Source organism: Prionailurus viverrinus, chromosome C1, assembly GCF_022837055.1.
Source record: "Prionailurus viverrinus isolate Anna chromosome C1, UM_Priviv_1.0, whole genome shotgun sequence".
NCBI classification, from domain to species: Eukaryota; Metazoa; Chordata; class Mammalia; order Carnivora; family Felidae; genus Prionailurus; species Prionailurus viverrinus.
In genome coordinates, this window is record NC_062568.1 from 58,258,953 (window position 1) to 58,279,895 (window position 20,943).

Below are 20,943 nucleotides of genomic sequence, written 5' to 3' on the forward strand. Positions count from 1 at the left end.
ATAAAATGTCTAGATTAGGCAAATTTATAGAGACAGATGGGTGATCAGTGGTTTCCAGGAGATAAGAGGAAGTTGGGTTTGAGAGGTATGACATTTCTTTGGAGGAGGGGTGATTAGTGGAGAATTTTTGGTAATGGTTGCACAGCTTTGTGAATATACTACATTACTGATCTGCATACTTTAAAATGGTTAAAATAGTGAATTTTAGATTGTGTAAATTTGATCTCAATAAAAAAAGTTTTAAAAAAATACATTTTATAAGAAAGACAGACAGACATTTTGGAGCCTTAATGTGTAATAAAAGTGCAGGTAGCATCAAAGTCAAATAGGTTAAAGTCTTTAACATATATAAATTATCCTGTGCCTTTAAAGAAGGCTAAAAGTCTCATATTGTTGCCTTCTTCACCCTGCTCAGTCTCCTATCGTGCTAATTCTTCCTTAATATTATCATGTAAGTCCACTCTTATTTCCACTACCATCCAAACCAAATATCACTTATCTAGTTTCCTTGCCAAGGTCTCACCCTGTTTTAATCTACCCTATATGAAATTTATCTTTATAAAAATATTATTTTAAACATTTTGTTCCCTTATTTCTTACTAAAAAATTTTAATGGCACTTTTAAGTTACCATAAATAATGTGTCATAACCAAGCTAACATGGCAGATAAGTCATGGATAAAGAAACATTTAAAACCAAATGTTCTACCATTTTACCAAGGGCTTGTGCAAAGGTATAACACCCTTTTGGCACAAGTATAAACTGATATAGCCCTTCTGGAGAAAACTCTGAAAAGCATGCATTAAGAGGCTTTAAAAAGGTAACCAGTTAATTCCATTTCTAAATACATCATATTTAATAATCATGTTCAGATCATCTCCCATCTCCCACCACTAACACATCCACCCAAAAACATCCCATGTGCATGTTGATTTACTACTTGATAATCTTTTGAGTCTGTCATCCATATGCAAAAATTGACATAATACTATCTACTTCCTAGTACTGTGAAAGAAGCAAATGGAATAATGTTTGTAAAATGCTCTATATCATAGTCTAGCACTATGTCTTAACACGCAGTTGAGTGCTCCAGAGTCATGGCCAGACTCATGCAATAACCTAAAGTTGCCACTAGATGGAGATTTTACAACTTACTTGTGCTGTTAGGAAGGCAAAAATTAGTAAGGTGCTAGAAATGTGCCATCCCTTTAACCAATCTATCTGTTATTAATCTAGTATTACTTGTTTAACTAGCCCTTTACATTTTCAAGAACCAAACAGCATTTAGAGCAATCATACAAAGAAAGTCAACTATCAGGTAAAGTTCTTTTCATTGTTAATCCTTTAGTTTTATATTTTATAAGAGAATAGAAACAACAAAATAGCTAATTTTTTTTCATTAATTAATGGTCTTTCTTCTAGCTTACGTATCTAAAGTCTAACAAAGCTCTAGACATTCTTGCTTAAGAAACAATTAGAGCAAAATGGTAAAGAGTACTACTTCTGAAATCAGATGGATCTGTTTTCAAACTCATTTTCTACTTAAAGCTGTATGAACTTGAGCAAGTCACTCTATGCCAAACATTCTTCTTCACACTATGTTCTTCGCATTATATTCTTATCGAATCTTCATGACATCTCTTATAAAGTAAATAGTATCATCTCTTTCTTTCAGAAGTTATCTAACTTCTAGCTAAATAAACATTATTCTTTTTCTGAATATCTCTTTCTTTCAGAAGTTATTTAACTTCTAGTTCAATAAACATTATTCTCTTTCTGAAAGAAAGAGATGAGGGGCACCTGGGTGGCTCAATCGGTTAAGCGTCTGACTTTGGCTCAGGTCACAATCTTGCAGTCTGGGAGTTCAAGCCTAACAGCTCAGAGCCTGGAGCCTGCTGCAGATTCTGTGTCTCCCTCTCTCTCTCTGCCCTTCCCCTGCTCATGCTGTCTCTCTTTCTGTCACTCAAAAATAAACATTTTTAAAAATTTTAAGAGAAAGAGATGATAGTGTCTACTTTATAAGAGATGCAATGAAGATTAGATAAGAATATAATGCAAAGAATATAGTGTGAAGAACAATGTTTGACATAGTGTGGGTGCTCCTCAAGAGAATGTCTTATTTAGGAACTAAATACTCCCTTAACTGAGGAACTACTCTCTCAGATTCTACCAGGACAATATAAGCTTGTTTTCTCTCTGTTCTCTTCACTTCTTAGGTTAAGAGAACCATAACACAATGTAATCTTAACCTCCAAAGCTGGAAATTAAACTACTGTCTAGAAACAATGAGTTCTCATCATCAGAGATAAACATAACCCCAGCTTCATAATTCAATTTCATCCTAAATACAGTCCTCCCAAAATACTGATCTTTTCACATTAACATCGTATCAACCTCCCTGCTGAATCGCTGTCTTTTATTGGTTTATATGATACTGTGTTCCTCTGGTTTTTCTCCTCACCCTTATCTCTGATGCCAAATGTTAGTTCTTTCTTCAGGGTCCATTTCTCTTCTCCTACTTGATCTTATCCCATCCCCCAGTGATGAACACCATCTACATTACCAAGGGTCTAAAACTTAAAACCTTAGTCCTGAATTCTCTTTTGAGCACAAGACTAATTAGTCCCCACACTCATTACTCTCACGGCAACCTGTTATTTTCCTATAGAGCACTTACAAAATGAATCTGTGTGTTTACCTACTTAATGTCTATCTCCCCAGTCAGACTGCCCCATGAGAACAAGAGACCATACCTATATGGTTCAACACCAAAAACCCAAGAATCTAGACAGTGCCTAGGCCTAAGAAGAGCACTCAACAAACATTTTTTCAGTGAATGACCAAATGAACCTCATATTATATAATAGTTTTTTTATAAATGCTTCAGTGGAAATTAAATAAAGTACAATGAAAACACAGAAACTAAAATCATAAACCTGACTGAAAAAGCTTAAATGAGCAAATTATATACCATCTGAGTAGCATTTTTTAAGAGCTAATACAAATGGTTCTCCACTCTGGTTAGAATCACTGTCAAGGTCCTTCTGCACATCAAATCAAAATCTCTGGGGCTTGGGCATATGTATTTTTAAAGCTTCTCAGATGATTCTCATGTAAGACTAAGCAGAAAGAATAAGAGAGCATAAGCCAAAAAAGGCACTAACATGAACAAAAGCACAGGAATCAAGAAAAGACACTGCATGCACTATTCAGGGGCACCTGGTGGCTTAGTTGGTTAAGCCTCCAACTCTCGAACTTCAGCTCAGGTCATGATCTCACGGTTGTGAGATAGAGCCCCACGTGGAACTCTGCACTGGGTATGGAACCTACTTAAGATTCTCTCTCTCCCTCTCCTTCTGCCCCTCTCCCAAGTGTGTGCACACGTGTGCGCGCACACGTGCTTTCTCTCTCCAAAAAAAAAAAAAAAAGTGCTATTCAATCCAATGGAGACATGGAGATAGATAGAGGGGCATAGATGGAAGATGAATTATAAGAGACAAGTTAAGGGCAAATGATAGAGGATCTTTTCAAATTTGTTTTAATGTTTACTTATCTTTAAGAGACACAGAGAGAGTGAGTTGGGGAGGGGCAGAGAAAAGGGGATACACAGAATCTGAAGCAGGCTCCAGGCTCTGAGCTGTCAGCCCAGAGCCTGACGTGGGGCTCAAACTCACGAACCATGAGATCATAACCTGAGCCAAAATCAGATGCTCAACCAACTGAGCCACTCAGGCGCCCCTATGATGGAGGATCTTATGTGTCTGTATAGGAAACACAGATGTCCCCTGTAGAAAGATGAGAACTTTTAATGATTTTTAAGCAAAGGAGAGATATGCACAGAGCTTAGAAAAGTAATTTAAGTATTGGGACAGATTAGAGTAGGTGGAATCTAAATTCAGAAGAACCAGTTAAGAAATTTTCTTAACAACCTAGATTATTTTTAATATATGAAGAAATAAAACACAGGAAAGAAGTGGTAGGGAGAACTTCTGGAACAGAAGAGATGTTTCATGGTATCTTATTATAGTCTGAACACAGCTGGCACAGCAGGGAGAGAAAGTATCCATGCTGGATAATTATATATTTTCAGACACCATTAAATGACATAAAGGACTCGGTATGGGCAGATGAATTTAGAAAGTTAGGCGCCTGAGAAAACTCATGTACCTATATAAGGAGATCCACATGAATAAGCAGAGCTGTTGGAAATTTGAACCTGGCTACAGTAACAAAGTTGTAAGTCATGTGCATTTGGAGAGTAGCTGAAGTCATGAGATAAAATAGAAATCTGCTTAAAGGAACCCATATATTTAAAGAATATAATGGAGGAAAGCCTCATAATAACCCTGTGAAGAAGGGCAGACTTTAGTATTCCATTTCCATTTTCTTTTGTTTTGTTTTTTAAAAAATAAGGAAAAAGACTGAGACATTCAAATAGTTTTAAATGAGTTGACCAAGTGACTTAAGTAGAAAGAGGCAGAGCCAAGATCAGAATGTAGGGCTTCAAAATATTCCCACTATAAAATCTTGTCCAGCATGCTTACTGATACAGGCTGGCAGGTTGGTCTCCATGAGATCCATATGGCAAAATCTCATTCAAGTTCTTAGTTTAGAAGGGTCAGGGAATTCCATTTTTCTGGATTATCCAAGGATTCAGGAGACCCATCAAACCAATACTTTAAAATGCAAAGGTAAAATATATATTTGTACACAAAGACACACACACATGCAATTACAAGTGATCATTTTCTTATCCTAGAATTTAAGAATTTATATTGCTGCTATGCTACTCTTAAGATTCCTTTCATAAACAATTGGAAACTGAATGAAATGTGTACTAATTTTGTGCTTGGAATCTTAAAAATGGAAACTGTCTTGAGAACTATTCCCATTCCTTGAAAGACAAGAAACATCAGGCAATTAATTGATAATGGGTAAAATGAAGCAATGAAAATGAACGTGGAGACTTACAAAGCTGCAAGGCTATATATACATGGTAAGGGAAGGCTGCAAAGATCTGAAAATATAATGAACTCCTACCTGCCTAATAATAATTACTGTCTCAGGTCAGCTTTCATAGACCTGAATTCACAATTAAACATTGTCCATTAGTATATACGAGTAAACAAACCAATGTTTCCACAAATATTTTTCTCAAATCACTTTTTTAAAGGTAAAGACAGAAATTAACAAAAATATTTCAACATACCCTAACTTTACAATGTGATAAGAGCCCCCACATTGGCTGTGCACAGGCCTCAAGTTCAGCAGCAAAGGCAGCATAGTAGGTCTGAGACTCAAATTCCACATGCTCATTTAGTTCTCGCTTGTTTAAGTTCATACCTTGCAAAAATTAAAGCAGATATAAACCTTGCCAAATGGAAGCAACTATTCATATTAAAAGTCAAGTAAAATACTTCTGAGTACCAAACACTTCAGTGCACACAAATGGCATAAATGGCACAGTATGTATAGAAATAAATATTTAAAATAAAATAATCTAGTCTTTTTGGAAGTTTTTACAAGCTAGGTTTTCTTAGGAACACTTTGTGAATTGTCTCCTTTACAACATAATTGAATATGTTATGTAAGAAAGTCAAAACTATTTTAACTGACAGTAACTGAAATTTTATGAAAGTGTTATAAATCTTTCTTGGAGAATAGATTAGAAATTTCCAGATTAACGGTTTAAAGTGCTAAAAAAAATTACACTCCTGTTTCCTTTTTAATAATTTGACATTTTTCATAACTCTGACATATTGTCATGAACACTTGATTAAAGTACTTAAAAATATTAATTAAAATGAGACATTTCACGTGTAACCTGAATGGTATCTTATTATCTTTTAATTAGCTTATTTGATAGTTTTGCATTAGGCATTTTGTAAACTAAAAACTTAACAAAAAAAGTAAAATTCATACCTTGAAAGAAGGATACAAAGTTCATCCATGTAACTAACAAACCATGGTCCTCCAAAAATCTCTTAGCCACACTTTGATGAGAAAGGATATTAATAAAATCACTGACAAGAGGCCAATAAGTGTTATTCTTCAGTAATGCTTCTCCACAGTTCACTACCACATGCAAACTATTTTCTTCATCTAAAACAGATACAGCCCAGCAATAAATAAGTTAAAAAGAAAACAAAACAAAACAAAAACTTTATCAATGATACAGATTATGTATTGGGACATCTAAATTCAAACTCCAGCCTGACATATGGTGTGTTACTTATACTCTGAATCAATTTCCCCAACTGTAAAATGGGGAAAAGACACATACCTTAAGGAAATTAAATGAAGCATTATCATAATACTTAGTACATCATTATAATAATTATACCACTTGTCTGACATATTATATGATACTGAGGTAGCTATATGTTCATAAAACCTTATTATTTTCTTGATTTTAACAACATAATGCAGTATCTTCAGTTCTAATCAGTAAAATATTTTTATTCTTAGATTAATCTTATTCCATCTTATCAAACAAATCTGTATAAGTGATATGTATTTAGTTGCTTTCTTCTATTCAAAAAATACATATAGTTTTTTAGCAAACACGGTGTTTTGAAAATGAAAGATACACACATAAATAAACTTCTTAAGCCTTTAAAAAAATCTTCAAGGTTTAAATACATTATTGTGGGTGGGGAAAGATTAGGCATGTACAAAATCTTTACTATTAGAAGTTACAGCATATATGCATTAGCTCTCTTAACCTGTTCCAACTTAACTGATTCACTGGACAAACGAGCTCCCCATTCCTACTATAAAACATACTAATACCCCAAGATTTTTTAGCATTTCTTAGGCAGTTACTTTTTTGTCTCTCAAAAGCTTTGTAATACCTCTCTTTATGCATTCATATTTCATCAGTTTATATATATTTAATTCAAATTTTATAATAAGAACATTTAACATGAACAGAAACAAAAACTGACTCTGGATAAGCATATATGCTAAAAAATCTTGGAGAAAAATCATAAAAATCTAGGATTTTACACTCAGATGGATTCACAAAGATCTTTATGTTCTAACTTTAAAGAAAATGAAACTGGAAACCACAGATGATGCTTTGCACAAGTGGTACATGTAAGAAAGATGAGGGAGAACTCCAGTCAATGAAACTGTAACTTAAAAATGCTTTGCCCAGGGGCACCTGGGTGGCTCAGTCGGTTGAGCGTCCGACTTCAGCTCAGGTTATGATCTCACAGTCTGTGAGTTTGAGCCCCGCATTGGGCTCTGTGCTGACAGCTCAGAGCCTGGAACCTGCTTCAGATTCTGTGTCTCCCTCTCTCTCTGCCCCTCCCCTGCTCATGCTCTGTCTCTCTGTGTCTCAAAAATAAATAAAATCATTTAAAAATAATAATAAATAAATTTAAAAATGCTTTGCCCAAAATTAACAGATTGGAGAATCAACGTGCATCTCTGTGTTTTTAGTTAAAAATGCACTGTTTAATACATGCATGTAACCTGTTTTAATGATTCCTCACTTTAACCAAGTTTTTCAACTAACCATCTACTTGTCAAACTCATCAGTGAGAGGTTTCTATAGCACTTCTTAATTTCCATACATTAAATTTAGGTTTCAGTCCATGAAATTATTTTACTCAACTCTTAACTTACAACAATATACAAGAACAGGACCTGCGAAGTTAAGTATCCTCTCTTTCAGTGCCTCTCAATAGGACGAGAGAGGGTGTAACTGAATGAAGGAGTGGGGGTAAGAGGGTGATTACAAATCATCCACACCTGAGATGAGAAAGCCCTCCCTGACTACTACCGCCATCACCATGGGCTATAATAGGAAAAGTATAAGAAGTCGTAAGAACAAATACAGCTAGAAAAGACTCTCCTGAGGAAGCGATGTTTAAACTAAGATCTACAGAATGAAGGAGGAATTAGAATAAGCCAAATAAACTAGGGATGGGAGAGGCAATGGTGTTCTAGGTAGAGGAAGCAATATAAAAAAGGATGGAATCACTGGGACAAAGAATGCAGTAGACGGGTGGCACAAATGACGCCAGAGGGCCTTATAAATCAGCTTCAGGAGTCTGGAGTTCACATGAAGAGAATGGCAAGCCACTGGGGGTAGGGTTGAGAGATGGGGACATGATCAGATGTGCAGTATAGAAAGTAACTCAAGGAAGGTGGTGACGGCTACTAGTATGAAGCCTAGAGATGGCGATGGCTTGAACTATGGTGGTGGCATGAAGATGTAAAGATGAAGAGAAGTGGCTATTGTAAGGTGTTTACAAGGTTAAAATGACAGATTCGGTGATGCTCATTATATCTACAAGGAGTAAAAAGTCAAAATGACTCCTAGGTTTTTAGGTGAGGCAGCTGTGTAAGTAGTTGGACAGGGGTACTAAAACACACACTGTGTACTCACATACACATATAAATACACACATTCACACACATGCACACACACACACACAATAGAAAAGAAGCAGGCTTGATAGAGAGATAAAGAGTTCTTGGTGTGGACATCGTGGGTTTGAGGTACACAATTGGATGTTTGAGACATCCAAAGAATATAGCACAATAAACAGTTTGATGTGCAGAACAGATCGATCTGGGATTATTACCAATTGCGGACACTCCCATAGTTATGCAACATATGGTTTTAAGTTCCTATTTTACACAGACTGTTTCATAATACAAATTGTAAAATTTCAGGGACATCAATAGTTATGTTTGGAATTACAAAGGAGTATGGTGTAGAAATGAATACAACAGAGTAAAAGTGTAAAGTAGGGATTGCATACTACTAGAGGCTTTTTCCTTTTAATCTTCAACTATTGCTGTGGCCATGTGAATTCTCATTATATGAGCGTCTACTTACTAACGATATATACAAAATTTTAAAATAGAGTCTAACGAAAATTTATGAAAAAGCCAGATAGATCTATTTAAAAACAAAAACAAAGTACAGGGATCCTGTTGTAATATCTGTAGCAAGTTATAGGTAGTTCAAAATATTTAAAGCCCATTCCAATACTCAATGTAAAAACAGGAAAGTTTATGGTGGTTTTAGAAGACCATCAAGCAGGTATCATGAAATGTTATGCTACGTTGGAATAAAACACCTTGAGATCTAAAGATAATATTAGGCCTTGGCTTAGAAATAATGTAATTTACTGCTAGAAAAAATACACTAGTATTTAAAGAGCTTAGCAATGCTACTGATAGCTATTTAGCTTCTAGAAAATTCAATTTGTGTTGAATTTCCAAGACAGATTAACTGCATTAGAAGGGAAGTATATACAGAAAGCAAAATAAGACTTTGCAATATGAGTTGATAAAATATGGGTAAAGTAAGAAGAACAAAGATACCAAGACAAAGTGCCAAAAAACACCAATGTTGACAGGACAAGCTGAAGAGTTCTGGGCCACAGAAAGAATAGACAATCAACAGTGTGAAATGCTACTGAAAATTAGGAAAAATAAGGTCGAAAGAGTGGCCATGGGTTTCCCCATCATGTAGGTCATGGAAAGGGTGACCATATAATTTATTGTATAAACTGGGACTCTTTTGAGAGTAAAAGGGATTGTATGAATAACTACATCAGAACAACAGACATTACTTGGAATTGTTCTGGGGAAAGTAGGACATGCAACCACTGGAGTCATGGACAATTTTGGAGAGATCAACAGAATGATAGAAGTGGACACTAGACATTAGACCTCTAGTCAGTAACTGAGTGCCTGAAAAGCAAGGAAACAAACAAACTCTTTCAGGAAACCTGGCTGCAGAAAAAATATGAGACAGATTCAAACATATCTTCTCAAACATTCTTCCTTGAAGATCAAGTGCAAACTATATATAATAAGCACAGCTAAACCACTTAGTCAAGAAAACAGAGCCCGGATTCTTTTCAAAAGAGCAGATACTTCTAAATTTTAAGTTTTCTACTCTATAAAATAAAAATACTTTTTGTGAAAAGTCCTTCTGTAAATAAATAATTCTATATATAAGAATATGACTGATATGATATTAGATACTGAACTGAATGATGATAGATACTATTTCAAAAGAGAACAAACAATACATGTAATGTATGTAACTAAATCTCAGAAAGAAAGGGTCATCTTACATGAAGACAGAAAAACTATAATACAAAGCAGCTGTTAAATTTTCCTTTAAAAAAAGTAAAGAGATATATTGCTTAATGTAAATAATGTATTATGCTCCCACTATACCCACAATGGAAGACAGAATCACAGAGTGGGCAAAAGAATGGGTGTAAGTCAAACACCCAGCCTTACTACTTACAGCTGTAAAACCACAGATGATTGACTTTAACTCCCTAAGCCACAGTTCCCTCACCTATAAAATGGAAAAAAACAAAATCTACTTCTTAGAACTACTAATGGTTAAATGACATAATATAAAGAAAAAGAGCATAGCATATAGTGAGTGCTCAAAAGATGGTAGCTATCATATTAGCTAGCTATTATTAGTATATATAAGGCACTGTACCCTGCACTGAGCATATATCAATTTTCAGGCTATGATACCACAGAAGAATATAGACAGACTATCAGAATAGAGAGAAAATAGGAGCTGATATGCAAAAGAAGGTAACAATGGAACAAGGCAAGTTTCAACTACAAGATCCCTCTTCCAGAGAAAATGGAAAAGTCCTAAGATTTAATCTGAGGTACTGTTTGTTGTTAAAGTTTAGCTCCACATGCCAACAAGTGAAGACACACTGCTATCGATATTGACCTGCCTTGTTTCATGGTTAAGGGCAGATTCTGACATCAGGAGATATGAAGTCCTTGGCTCTGTCATTTACTAGCTGGCTTATCTATGGTAAATGACTTAACTTCTGTAAGACTCAATTTAACTCATCTATAAAGTGGGGAAAATAATAATACCAGTCTCAGAAAAGAGTTCCGAAGCTTAACTGAGACAACATATGAATGGTATTAACACAGCGCTTCATACATAGCAAATACTCAAATAATATAAATTATTACAGGGAGGCAAAGTTAAGATGAAAGACCACAGTGAAATGAGAATAGGAGGAGGCCCCAGAGACATTACGGCAGTTTGAGGAATATCAACCATATAGTGGGCACAAAAGAAAAAAACTAAAGACCTCACTATGGGAAAACAAAAAAAGGCAATATTTATTTCAATTTTTAAATTATAAAACTATAGGCATATAAAAATGTCTAAGGCTGATAGTTAAACTTATAATAAAAAAAAGGAATATGTGCAATAAAGAAATGGTTAAATTATGGTAAAGTCATATGATATTAATACCTGCAATCATTAAAAACTATGTTCCCAACACGTACACTATGGTAGTGTATTTTTAAAGTATTGTACCATATATTAAAGTATTATTTCTATCTGTAAATACACTCCTATCACACAAAAAGACAGAAAAGAAATATCCCCAAATGTTAACAGCTGTTTGTAAATAACTAAGCTATAACTAATTTTAAAGTTTGTCTTTAAACTTTGCTGAAAATTTTCAAAAAAAATTCTTTAACAAAGATGTATAATTTTACAATATTTTTAAAGTTATTTTAAGCATATAAGGAGGTTTTTAACACTAGTTACACAAAGTATACCAATAATAAAACTAGTGAAATAATTCTGAGTTTACCTTGTAGCTCACTTTTAATAAGGCAACTTTCCATCATGTATAATAGCACAGTGACCATAATATCCAGCAGCTGACATTCTTCTGTCACCTGTCTGGCTAGCTCTTCATTGCTGAACAACTGAACACTAATATGCACAATTCTGTTAGACATTGTGTCGGATTCATGACTCTTCTTCAGTGTTTTCATAATGAAAGCATAATGCTGAACAAAAGTTTTTGTAAAAGCAACCTGTAAATTTTTTAAAATAGGGGGAAAAAAACACAATAGTTTAGAGTTTTACAACACATTTTTCCAATACATTATGTTAGCATTTTAAAGCTATTATTAGTTTGTGATGACGCCCAAGATAATTTTAAAAGTAATTTTAATGATGATGGTAGTCACATTCTTTTTTTTTTTTTTTTTTTTTGGAACATTAGCAAAATACTTGGATGGTTAAAAAAAATTTAATTACCATTTTAAATCATTAAAATTTTAGAGCAATTATAAATACCATGATTTAAAAACACAAATTTTCACTTTGCTTACAAATAATATCAATTAGCTAATGTCAAAATAGGTGTCACTGTTTTGCTTAACAACAAAATCTAAAGTCTCAGCTAAAAACCATACCAGAGGATGTAATATAACTAAAAAACAAGGGTGTCAATGTGATTACTCCAAAAGAAATGTATTCCCCTATTTGATTGGAAAGCTGACCACTACATGACTAAATAAATACTCTTTCTGGGGCACCTGGGTGACTCAGTCAGTTAAGCATCCGACTCTTGGTTTCGGCTCAGATCATGATCTCACTGTTTGTGAATTTGAGCCTCGCATCCTGCTTGGGGTTCTCTCTCTCTCAAAAAAAATCAATGAACTTAAAAAATTATTAAAAAAAAAAAAACAACTCTGTGTAACATGTACATTTCCTCTTGTTTTCTTAACTGGGTATAGTGACACAAAACAATGGCATTATTCATTAAAGTTTAACTCCTAAAGAGACTTTATTATCTAAACCATAAGAAGAACTACAGCAATCAATCAATCAATGAAAAACAATAACAACAACTACTACTACTACAACATAATTTATTATCTTTTCATGCATGCAGTTGTGTCACTTTGCCATAACTACATGGTAGTCACAGGTGTGGGTCCACACCTTCTGGGACTAGAGCCTTCAATACCTACATGCGTATATAGGTCAATACCTGTTCTGTCTTTAACAGTATGGCTAGCAATTACTAACCCCATGATTTTCCCAAACCTAACCCCACAATACATTTTTTTAAGTAATCGCTACACCCAACATGGGGCTTGAACTCATGACTCCAGGATCAAGCATGCTCTACCAACTAAGCCAGCCAAGTGCCCCTCGAACCCCACAATCCAAATTCAGTTGCCCCCTTAAACATTCTCATAGCACCTTGTACCTCTCCTTCAGAGAACTTACTACAATTTGTAACTACACATTTACTTGTGCAATTATGTCTTTGTCCCCCAGCATTCTCTTTGGACCAAGTTCCATACAGAAAGACTATCCTTAGGAATTCTGTTCTGTAAAGCTGCTTTGCCTCAGAGCTATGATCCTGTGCTTTTTGTGCAAACCCTGTTTGACAACAAAAGAAGCTAATGTTTTTTATTAGTGTTATATCAGTCCTCAAAGCTACAATAAAATAAGCCACAGCTGAGAAACACACCAAAAAGATTTTTCATAATGAAAAGGCAAAGAAAGGAGAGCAAAGTTCAGAAAGAAAGGGAAAAAATGTAGATACCTTATACTCTTGATCTGGAAGCATGTTGAGTAAGAAAGTTACCATCTTCTGAGGGAATTCATACTTTATAGTCCAAAACAATAGTTCTTCTAGAAAACTTTTATGTTTCAAAACATCCATTATAGATTGATCTACATAAAAAAAGAAAACTTATCACCTAATGATTTAAGTTGTTCATCTCATTTAAACCTTACTATAATTGGGGCGCCTGGGTGGCGCAGTCGGTTAAGCGTCCAACTTCAGCCAGGTCATGATCTCGCAGTCCGTGAGTTCGAGCCCCGCGTCAGGCTCTGGGCTGATGGCTCAGAGCCTGGAGCCTGTTTCCGATTCTGTGTCTCCCTCTCTCTCTGCCCCTCCCCCATTCATGCTCTGTCTCTCTCTGTCCCAAAAATAAAAAAACGTTGAAAAAAAAAATTTATAAACCTTACTATAATTAATAATCCATCAACCTCAAACACCTGAATGTATATAAATTAAGGATACCTTTTCATTAATTCAATAATGCTGACATCATCAATTCAGATTTCTATAATCTCCATAGTATAAAATAGCAAAATACTCAATCTTTATGTTTTAATAGGAAGCAGGTACTAGAAAAATAAGTAATTATCTCTCCTTAAACATAAGCACTTTATCTAAAATTTCTAAGATTCAAAATAATTATGGAACAGTCATGGTACTGAATATTTACAGTAATAACAATTTTAAGCTAAAAACAAAATATCAAAGCCAGAAAGCCCAAAATTATTACATCTTTTGATTTTTAATTTTTAGAGAAAGGGGGAGAAATTTTTATAGAATTCAATAATTTATTTCTTTAAAATTGTTCTTCATAAATGAAATACTAACTTTCCTGCAGGAAATAATTACTAATGTATTGTTTACTCTAGTATATGGAAGCACTCACTTTTTTTCCGGAAAGAATATACCGGAACAAGTATAAAGAGTGTTAAAAATGCTTACTTGCACTGCACTCAAGATGCCCTCTTCATGCACAGAAGAAACAGAAAATGGGTGGTGCCTCCTGGGGTGCTTGAGTGGCTCAGTGATTTCAACTCAGGTTGAACTCTTGATTTCAGCTCAGGTTATGAACTCACGGTTCCTGAGATTGAGCCTCATGTACAGCTCTACACTAACAATGTGGAGCCTGCTTGGAAATCTCTCTCCCTCTCTCTGCCCCCCTCCTCAAAAATAAACAAACATGAAAGAAAGACAGAAAGAAAATGGATGCCCCTTTTATTTGTGTGTGTTTATTTATTTATTTTAAGAGAGAGAGACAGAGAGCAAATGAGCAGGTGAGGGGCAGAGAGAGAATCCCAAGCAGGTTCCATGCCATGAGCGTGGAGCTCCACACGGGGCTCGACCTCACCATGCGAGAAATCATGACCTGAGCTGAAATCAAGCATCAGACACTTAACCAACTGAGCCATCCCGGCACCCCTGGATGCCCCATTTAAATAAAAATATTCAAAAAAGGATAAAATTATCTACTAGACAGCCAATTTCTATGGTGAAGTGCTACTCACTCCTTGAGAGCTACTTTGTCTCCTGCTAATCTCTGCATCCTTGCCACACTTAGTCAACAGACAGGTCTCAGTGGGTATATAATGAACTGAATATTTTAATACTTTAGTTATTTCTTTCTCTCACTTTCTCTAATTTCTTTCCCTGAAAAAGAACAAGAAAATTCTACTGATTTTTGCTGGAGCCAATAATCTTGGGCTACTGCTCTGGATCATCAGGTCCACATAAGCACATTTCAGAGGACATAGCAAGTGTCAATGGAATGGATTGGTTCAGTGATGATGCTTACACAGGGACTAGAGTTAGATGAGAGATTTAAAAATAATAAAATCACATGCACTAAAATACTCAAGAATGACCCAAACTACATTATAGTTCAAGTTGTCTTACAGAGTAATCTTGGAGCATTTTTCAACTGGCCCTACCTCAGTGGTACAGTTCTATTATTTAGTAATATGGTCACACCACATCTCCTCAGCTCATAGGTATGCAAATGTAACAGTACGCTCAATACACATGCCATCAACAGGCATGTCATCGCTCTCTTGATTCTTCTATAAAATATTCTAGGCTTAACAGGCTTGAATCAGTACTTACTAGACATAACTTTAACCCAGTTTTTTCATTAATAATTGGTAACCCAATATTTTCAGAATACAATTTCATTATTCTGGAGACACGACAATTTTAACTACAGAAAGGCAAAAGTTATGTCCCAATCCCCAAATCCCTTTCACTGTGCCTTTAGTATAAGCAATATGTAACAGGGATAAAAATATAAATACAATTATACTATATATCCCTTTAGTGGAAACTACTTAATTCTTTATTTTCTAAATCTCAGAATTTTCTACTTGTAAAATCAAAATCTCTTCCTCCTGAACTAGATCATTCACAGGATGACAATGATTTAAAAATAGAAATAAACCAGTCTTGCAAAAACTGAGGTAAAATATATTCAAAAGCACACACTGACATACTCAAAGCCAAAAAAGCAATAAAATTAGGGCCCAAGTGAATCAGATGACAGGAATATGAGGATTAGAAATTAAAATTAGAATGTAACCCAGAGCATATTGCTGATGCCAATTTAATTCGCACAGTTCATTTAGCACTAACATGATTGAAAATTTTACAGACTACCAAAAAAAATTTAAAAACCTTCAAGGATAAGTGTTTCTAAAAATATTTGCAAAGCTAAAAAAAAACTTGTGGTATTAATCTTAGAATTCACAGGACTCTGCAAGTTTGCAATTGTCAAAGGAAAGCCTGAAGCTACCATAATTATTATATATCAAGTATTTAAAAAGAAAGATACATTAACTTTATTTTAAATAAATAAAGCAAGCCAAATGAACCAGAAAAGCTACGGCTTCTACTAAAATGAAAATAGCTACAGTTGTGTACAATTCAATTTTTTCATCTTCAGACAAAAAGCAAAGAAAAAGCCCACAATGTCTTCATTGCAGTCGTTCTTAAAATAGATGATGTCAGTTTCTCCCAGATATTTAAAACATGTGTGGGGTGCCTGGGTGGCTCAGTCAGTTGAGTGTCAGACTTCACTTCAGCTCAGGTCATGATCTTGAGGTTCATGGGTTTGAGCCCCACGTTGGGCTCTGTGCTGACAGCTTAGAGCCTGGAGCCTGCTTAGGATTCTGTGTCTCCCTCTCTCTCTCCCTCCTCCCTCCCCCTCTTTCAAAAATAAACATTAAAAAAAATGTAAAAGATTTTAACAAAAAAATAAAACATGTGTGATGGGCTTTGTGTGCTATGTTATGGAAATGTGGTTAGAAATGCTTCCAGTAGTTATGTAGGACTACATATTTACGTTAAAATCTGGATTAAATTGTCATGACTTTTATAATGCCAAAACTACCTTAAGCCAAACAAACAAACAAACAAAAAATTGAACAGTTATGTGGTGGAAAATCTGTGGGTAAGGTAAAGGTTTTAATTAAACAGTAGAGTTCAGGCTCTATAACTCAGGAACTCAATAATCTTGGCCAATAAACTTGGCCTTCTAGGCCTCAGTTTTCTCATCCTTAAAATTTAGGTTTTGAGAATACACAGTGAGTTTGTGTAGCACAGAGCTTCAACCTCTTGCCTATCATTACATATATTCTTTTCAGCTCCCTTTCTAACCACTGAACCAAATTCTTACAAAAACTACACCACTCCCTGGACTACCAATATCTTCAAAAGCAACAATCATTTTTTGAAAACAGGGGTTCTACTAATTCAAATGGCTATTTCTTCCATGCACATAATTAGGGCAAAAATGATAACTGATCAAGTCTTAAATCTCTGTGCTACTCCTCACCAGTGGAAGAAGGAAGAGAAGATAATCAATCCAATCTCAAATATGAAAAAAAATCAGGTATAAAATAAGCTCCAACTTTAAGTCTCCATAAAAAGTATCTTCAGCCAAAGTCTGACCAAGGAAAACAATGTTACACCATAACAGGTATTTTTTTCTGGGCATCCCTAAAGCTTAAACTCAAGTATGTGCCTAACAGTCTGCTTCAATTCAGATGTTACCTCAAGAACTCAGGTAAACACAAAGACAATTCTGGCAAGTCAAAGGGCAGGCAGCCATATGAGTTTCTAATTTCCTTTAGACATTAAAAAGATATATGCACCCCTATGTTTACTGCAATATTATTGACAATAGCCAAGATATGGAAGCAACCTAAGTGTCCATCAATAGATGAATGGATAAGGAAAATATGATATATACACACAACAGAATATTAGGCAGCCATAAAAAATGATGAAATTATGCCATTTGAGACAAGAGGATGGACCTACAGGGTATAATGTTAATTGAAATAAGCCAGACTGAGAAAGACAAATACCATATGATTCCACTCATAAGTGAAATCTAAAAGAAGAAGAAGAAGAAGAGGAAGAAGAAGAAGAAGAAGAAGAAGAAGAAGAAGAAGAAAGCAGAATCAGACCTACAAATATATATAACAAATTGATAGCTGCCAGAACAGGTGCTGGGGGTGGGGGGGTGGGAACTAAATGGGTGAAGGAGAGAGGATAGATGTATAGATATGGGCTTCCAGTTAAGAAATGAGTAAGTCACAGGAATAAAAAGCAGACCATACAGAATACAGTCAATGATATTGTAATAGTGAAGTAACCAGACAGATGGCAGCCACACTTGTGGTGAACAGAGCATAATGTACAAACTTGACAAATCACTAAGTTGTACACCTGAAACTAACATATACTGTGTCTTAACTATACTCAAACAAAGAAACAAAAAGCAATCAAAACCCAGCAGATTCAGGAAAACCTACCCCTGCAACTACCTAGAAAGAATTTAGATAGGGGACGCCTGGGTGGCTCAGTCGGTTAAGAAGCTGACTTCGGCTCAGGTCATGATCTCACGATCCATGAGTTCAAGCCCCGTGTCGGGCCCTGTGCTGACAGCTCTGGAGCCTGTTTCCGATTCTGTGTGTCCCTCTCTCTCTGCCTCTCCCCCATTCATGCTCTGTCTCTGTCTCAAAAATAAATAAACATTAAAAAAAAAAATTAAAAGAAAGAATTTAGATAGAAGATCTGCTCCAGGAAGAGAGCTATCACCAAATATAATTACATTATGGTTTAAACTAAGTATAGTAGACAGGGAGGAACCTAGCAAGACTTGTTTGATCAAAGTCTTCTATGTCCCATTGTTTCTGAGTGGCTCGGAAAACATGCATTTATCAAGTACTTACTCTTTTTCCCTTCCTGTGAATTGCAAGTCTTCTCTTTGAAGTCCCAGACCCCTACTTGCTTCTCCTTAGTTCAGAATGACCTAGATGCTATATTTTGCCTGTCTCTGGAATTTCCATGTTGGTGTGGATTCCCCATATATAAGCAATTAAATCTGATTGTCTCCTATCAATCTGTCTCATGTCATCTTAGTCTGGCTAGAAGGACCTTGAAGGGTCCCCACCACTAGAAATTAAATGCAGCAGCATAAGTACCTCAGAAGAGACTTACAAAATGAGCCTCAACTGAAAGTGCCTGCAGTTCTAAATATTCCTTCCCAAGCAGTTCTAAATATTCTACAAGATACATCAAAATAGTAATTTAACAAATTCTTTTCATCAAAATAGTAATATAACCTCTGGAAACTCTCTAACAGTGCATACAAACCCAGCATATAGACCACGTTGGTATTTGGAAATCCATGGCAAAAATTCACAGCACAGGCCATCAACTTATAACAAGTACTCTAGAAAAGCTTTTAGTGAGGGTCTAGAAAACATAGTGATTATGAGGTTAAGCTCTGGGACTAATTAAGGAACTACTTCCCATTAGCTGTGATCTCTAACATGCCTTCATTTCCTCATTCATAAAATAGTCATAACAATAATAACAATAATAATAACTGCTTCATATGATGATTTTAAGAATTAAATGAAACGTGAGGTGCTCAGCACTACGTCTAGCATATGCAAAAAAGTTTTTTTTTTTAATGTTTATTTATTTTTGAAAGAGAGAAAGACAGAGTGTGAGCAGGAGAGGGGCAGAGAGAGAGGGAGACACAGAATCTGAAGCAGGCTCCAGGCTCTGAGCTGTCAGCACAGAGCCCAACGCAGGGCTCAAACTCACAAACTGCGAGATCATGACCTGAGCTGAAGTCAGACGCTCAACCAACTGAGCCACCCAGGCACCCCGCAAAAAAGTTTTAAAAATATTATTATTATTAATCTATTTCCTCACTACAGACATATCTACTTCCTCCTTTGAGCAAACACATACTGAACCTTTACTGAACCCTTTTTTTTTTTAATGTTACTTATTTATTTTGAGAAAGAGAGACAGCATGCATGATCAGGGGAGGGGCAGAGAGAGAGAGGGAGAGAGAATTCCAAGCAGGTTCCACGCTGTCAGCACAGAAGCCGATGCGGGGCTCAAACTCATGAACCCTGAGATCATAACCTGAGCAGAAATCAAGAGTCAGCAGTTTAACCAACTGAGACACCCAGGCACCCCTTTAAACAACCCTTAATAAGTGCCATTCATTTTAAATCTCTCCCTCCCCCCCACCTCTCTCTCTCATCATCTCTTCTGTGTTCATCCTTTTTCACTCTAGAAATTGCATACTCCAGATTATAACAAGATGTAAATCAAACTAAAACTTTACACCAAAAACACTGGATCCAAATCAAAGAATCAATGAAAAGATTTGTTTTTATGGTTCAAATATAATAATGCATATCTTATGAAAAAAACAAGAAACAAAATTCCGATAGTAAGGGTTTCATTTGCTTTTGAGGTCCCCCACAATCACTCCCTAACAACACTTTCTCCATCATTAGACAAATCTAAAAACATAACTCTCTTCAAAATGGCTAGCCAATAAGTGTTCTTAATGATTAAACATTTTTAAATTAATGTTTAAATTAAACATTTAAATAAATTTTTATTTAAATTCCAATTAGTTAACACAGTGCAGTATTAGTTTCAGGTGTACAATACAGTTATTCAACACTTCCATATAATACCCAGTGTTCATCACAACAAGTGTACTCCTTAATCCCCATCACCAATTTAATCCATCCCCACACCCACCTCCCCTCTGTCAATCACCAGTTTGTTCTCTATAGTTAAGAGTCTGTTTCTTGGTTTATATTTTTAGCTTTTTATACAAGGAAAAAAACGAATATAAATACCTTTGGTGCTACTGCTTAGTTTGACCCTCTTTCTCTTGCCCAGACCTTGACTCCCATCTTGATCCTCCTGGAGAAAAACAAAATTAGCATCATGTACAGTCCTATTCATGAATGTACACATTTTACACAAATATAAATATGCTTATAAATTATGTTAAATATATAACACAGGCATGCTTCCATAATATTAACACATTTTACTTTCATGTATTTACTGTAATAAAATATATTTTTACTTTAAAATTAGCATTATAATTAAAATACATAATGAAAATCCTGAGTATTAAAATACAAGAGCTCTTAAATTTAATCTGTGCTTTAAAAAATTTTTTTAATGTTTGTTTATTTTTGAGAGA

At 35.2% G+C, this 20,943-nt stretch overlaps 1 protein-coding gene across 2 annotated transcripts in view; it reads right to left on the minus strand.

The window, feature by feature from the left end:
* UBR3 (ubiquitin protein ligase E3 component n-recognin 3) overlaps positions 1 to 20,943 on the minus strand; it is a 234,392-nt gene that overhangs the window by 142,635 nt on the left and 70,814 nt on the right. For both annotated transcript variants that reach the window (XM_047870436.1, XM_047870435.1), the window contains exons 6-10: positions 20,588 to 20,654; positions 13,392 to 13,522; positions 11,634 to 11,862; positions 5,923 to 6,102; positions 5,210 to 5,343 (exon numbers count right to left, since the gene is read on the minus strand). In XM_047870436.1, coding sequence (XP_047726392.1) covers positions 5,210 to 5,343; positions 5,923 to 6,102; positions 11,634 to 11,862; positions 13,392 to 13,522; positions 20,588 to 20,654 — 741 coding nt within the window. The remainder of the gene's footprint in view (positions 1 to 5,209; positions 5,344 to 5,922; positions 6,103 to 11,633; positions 11,863 to 13,391; positions 13,523 to 20,587; positions 20,655 to 20,943) is intronic.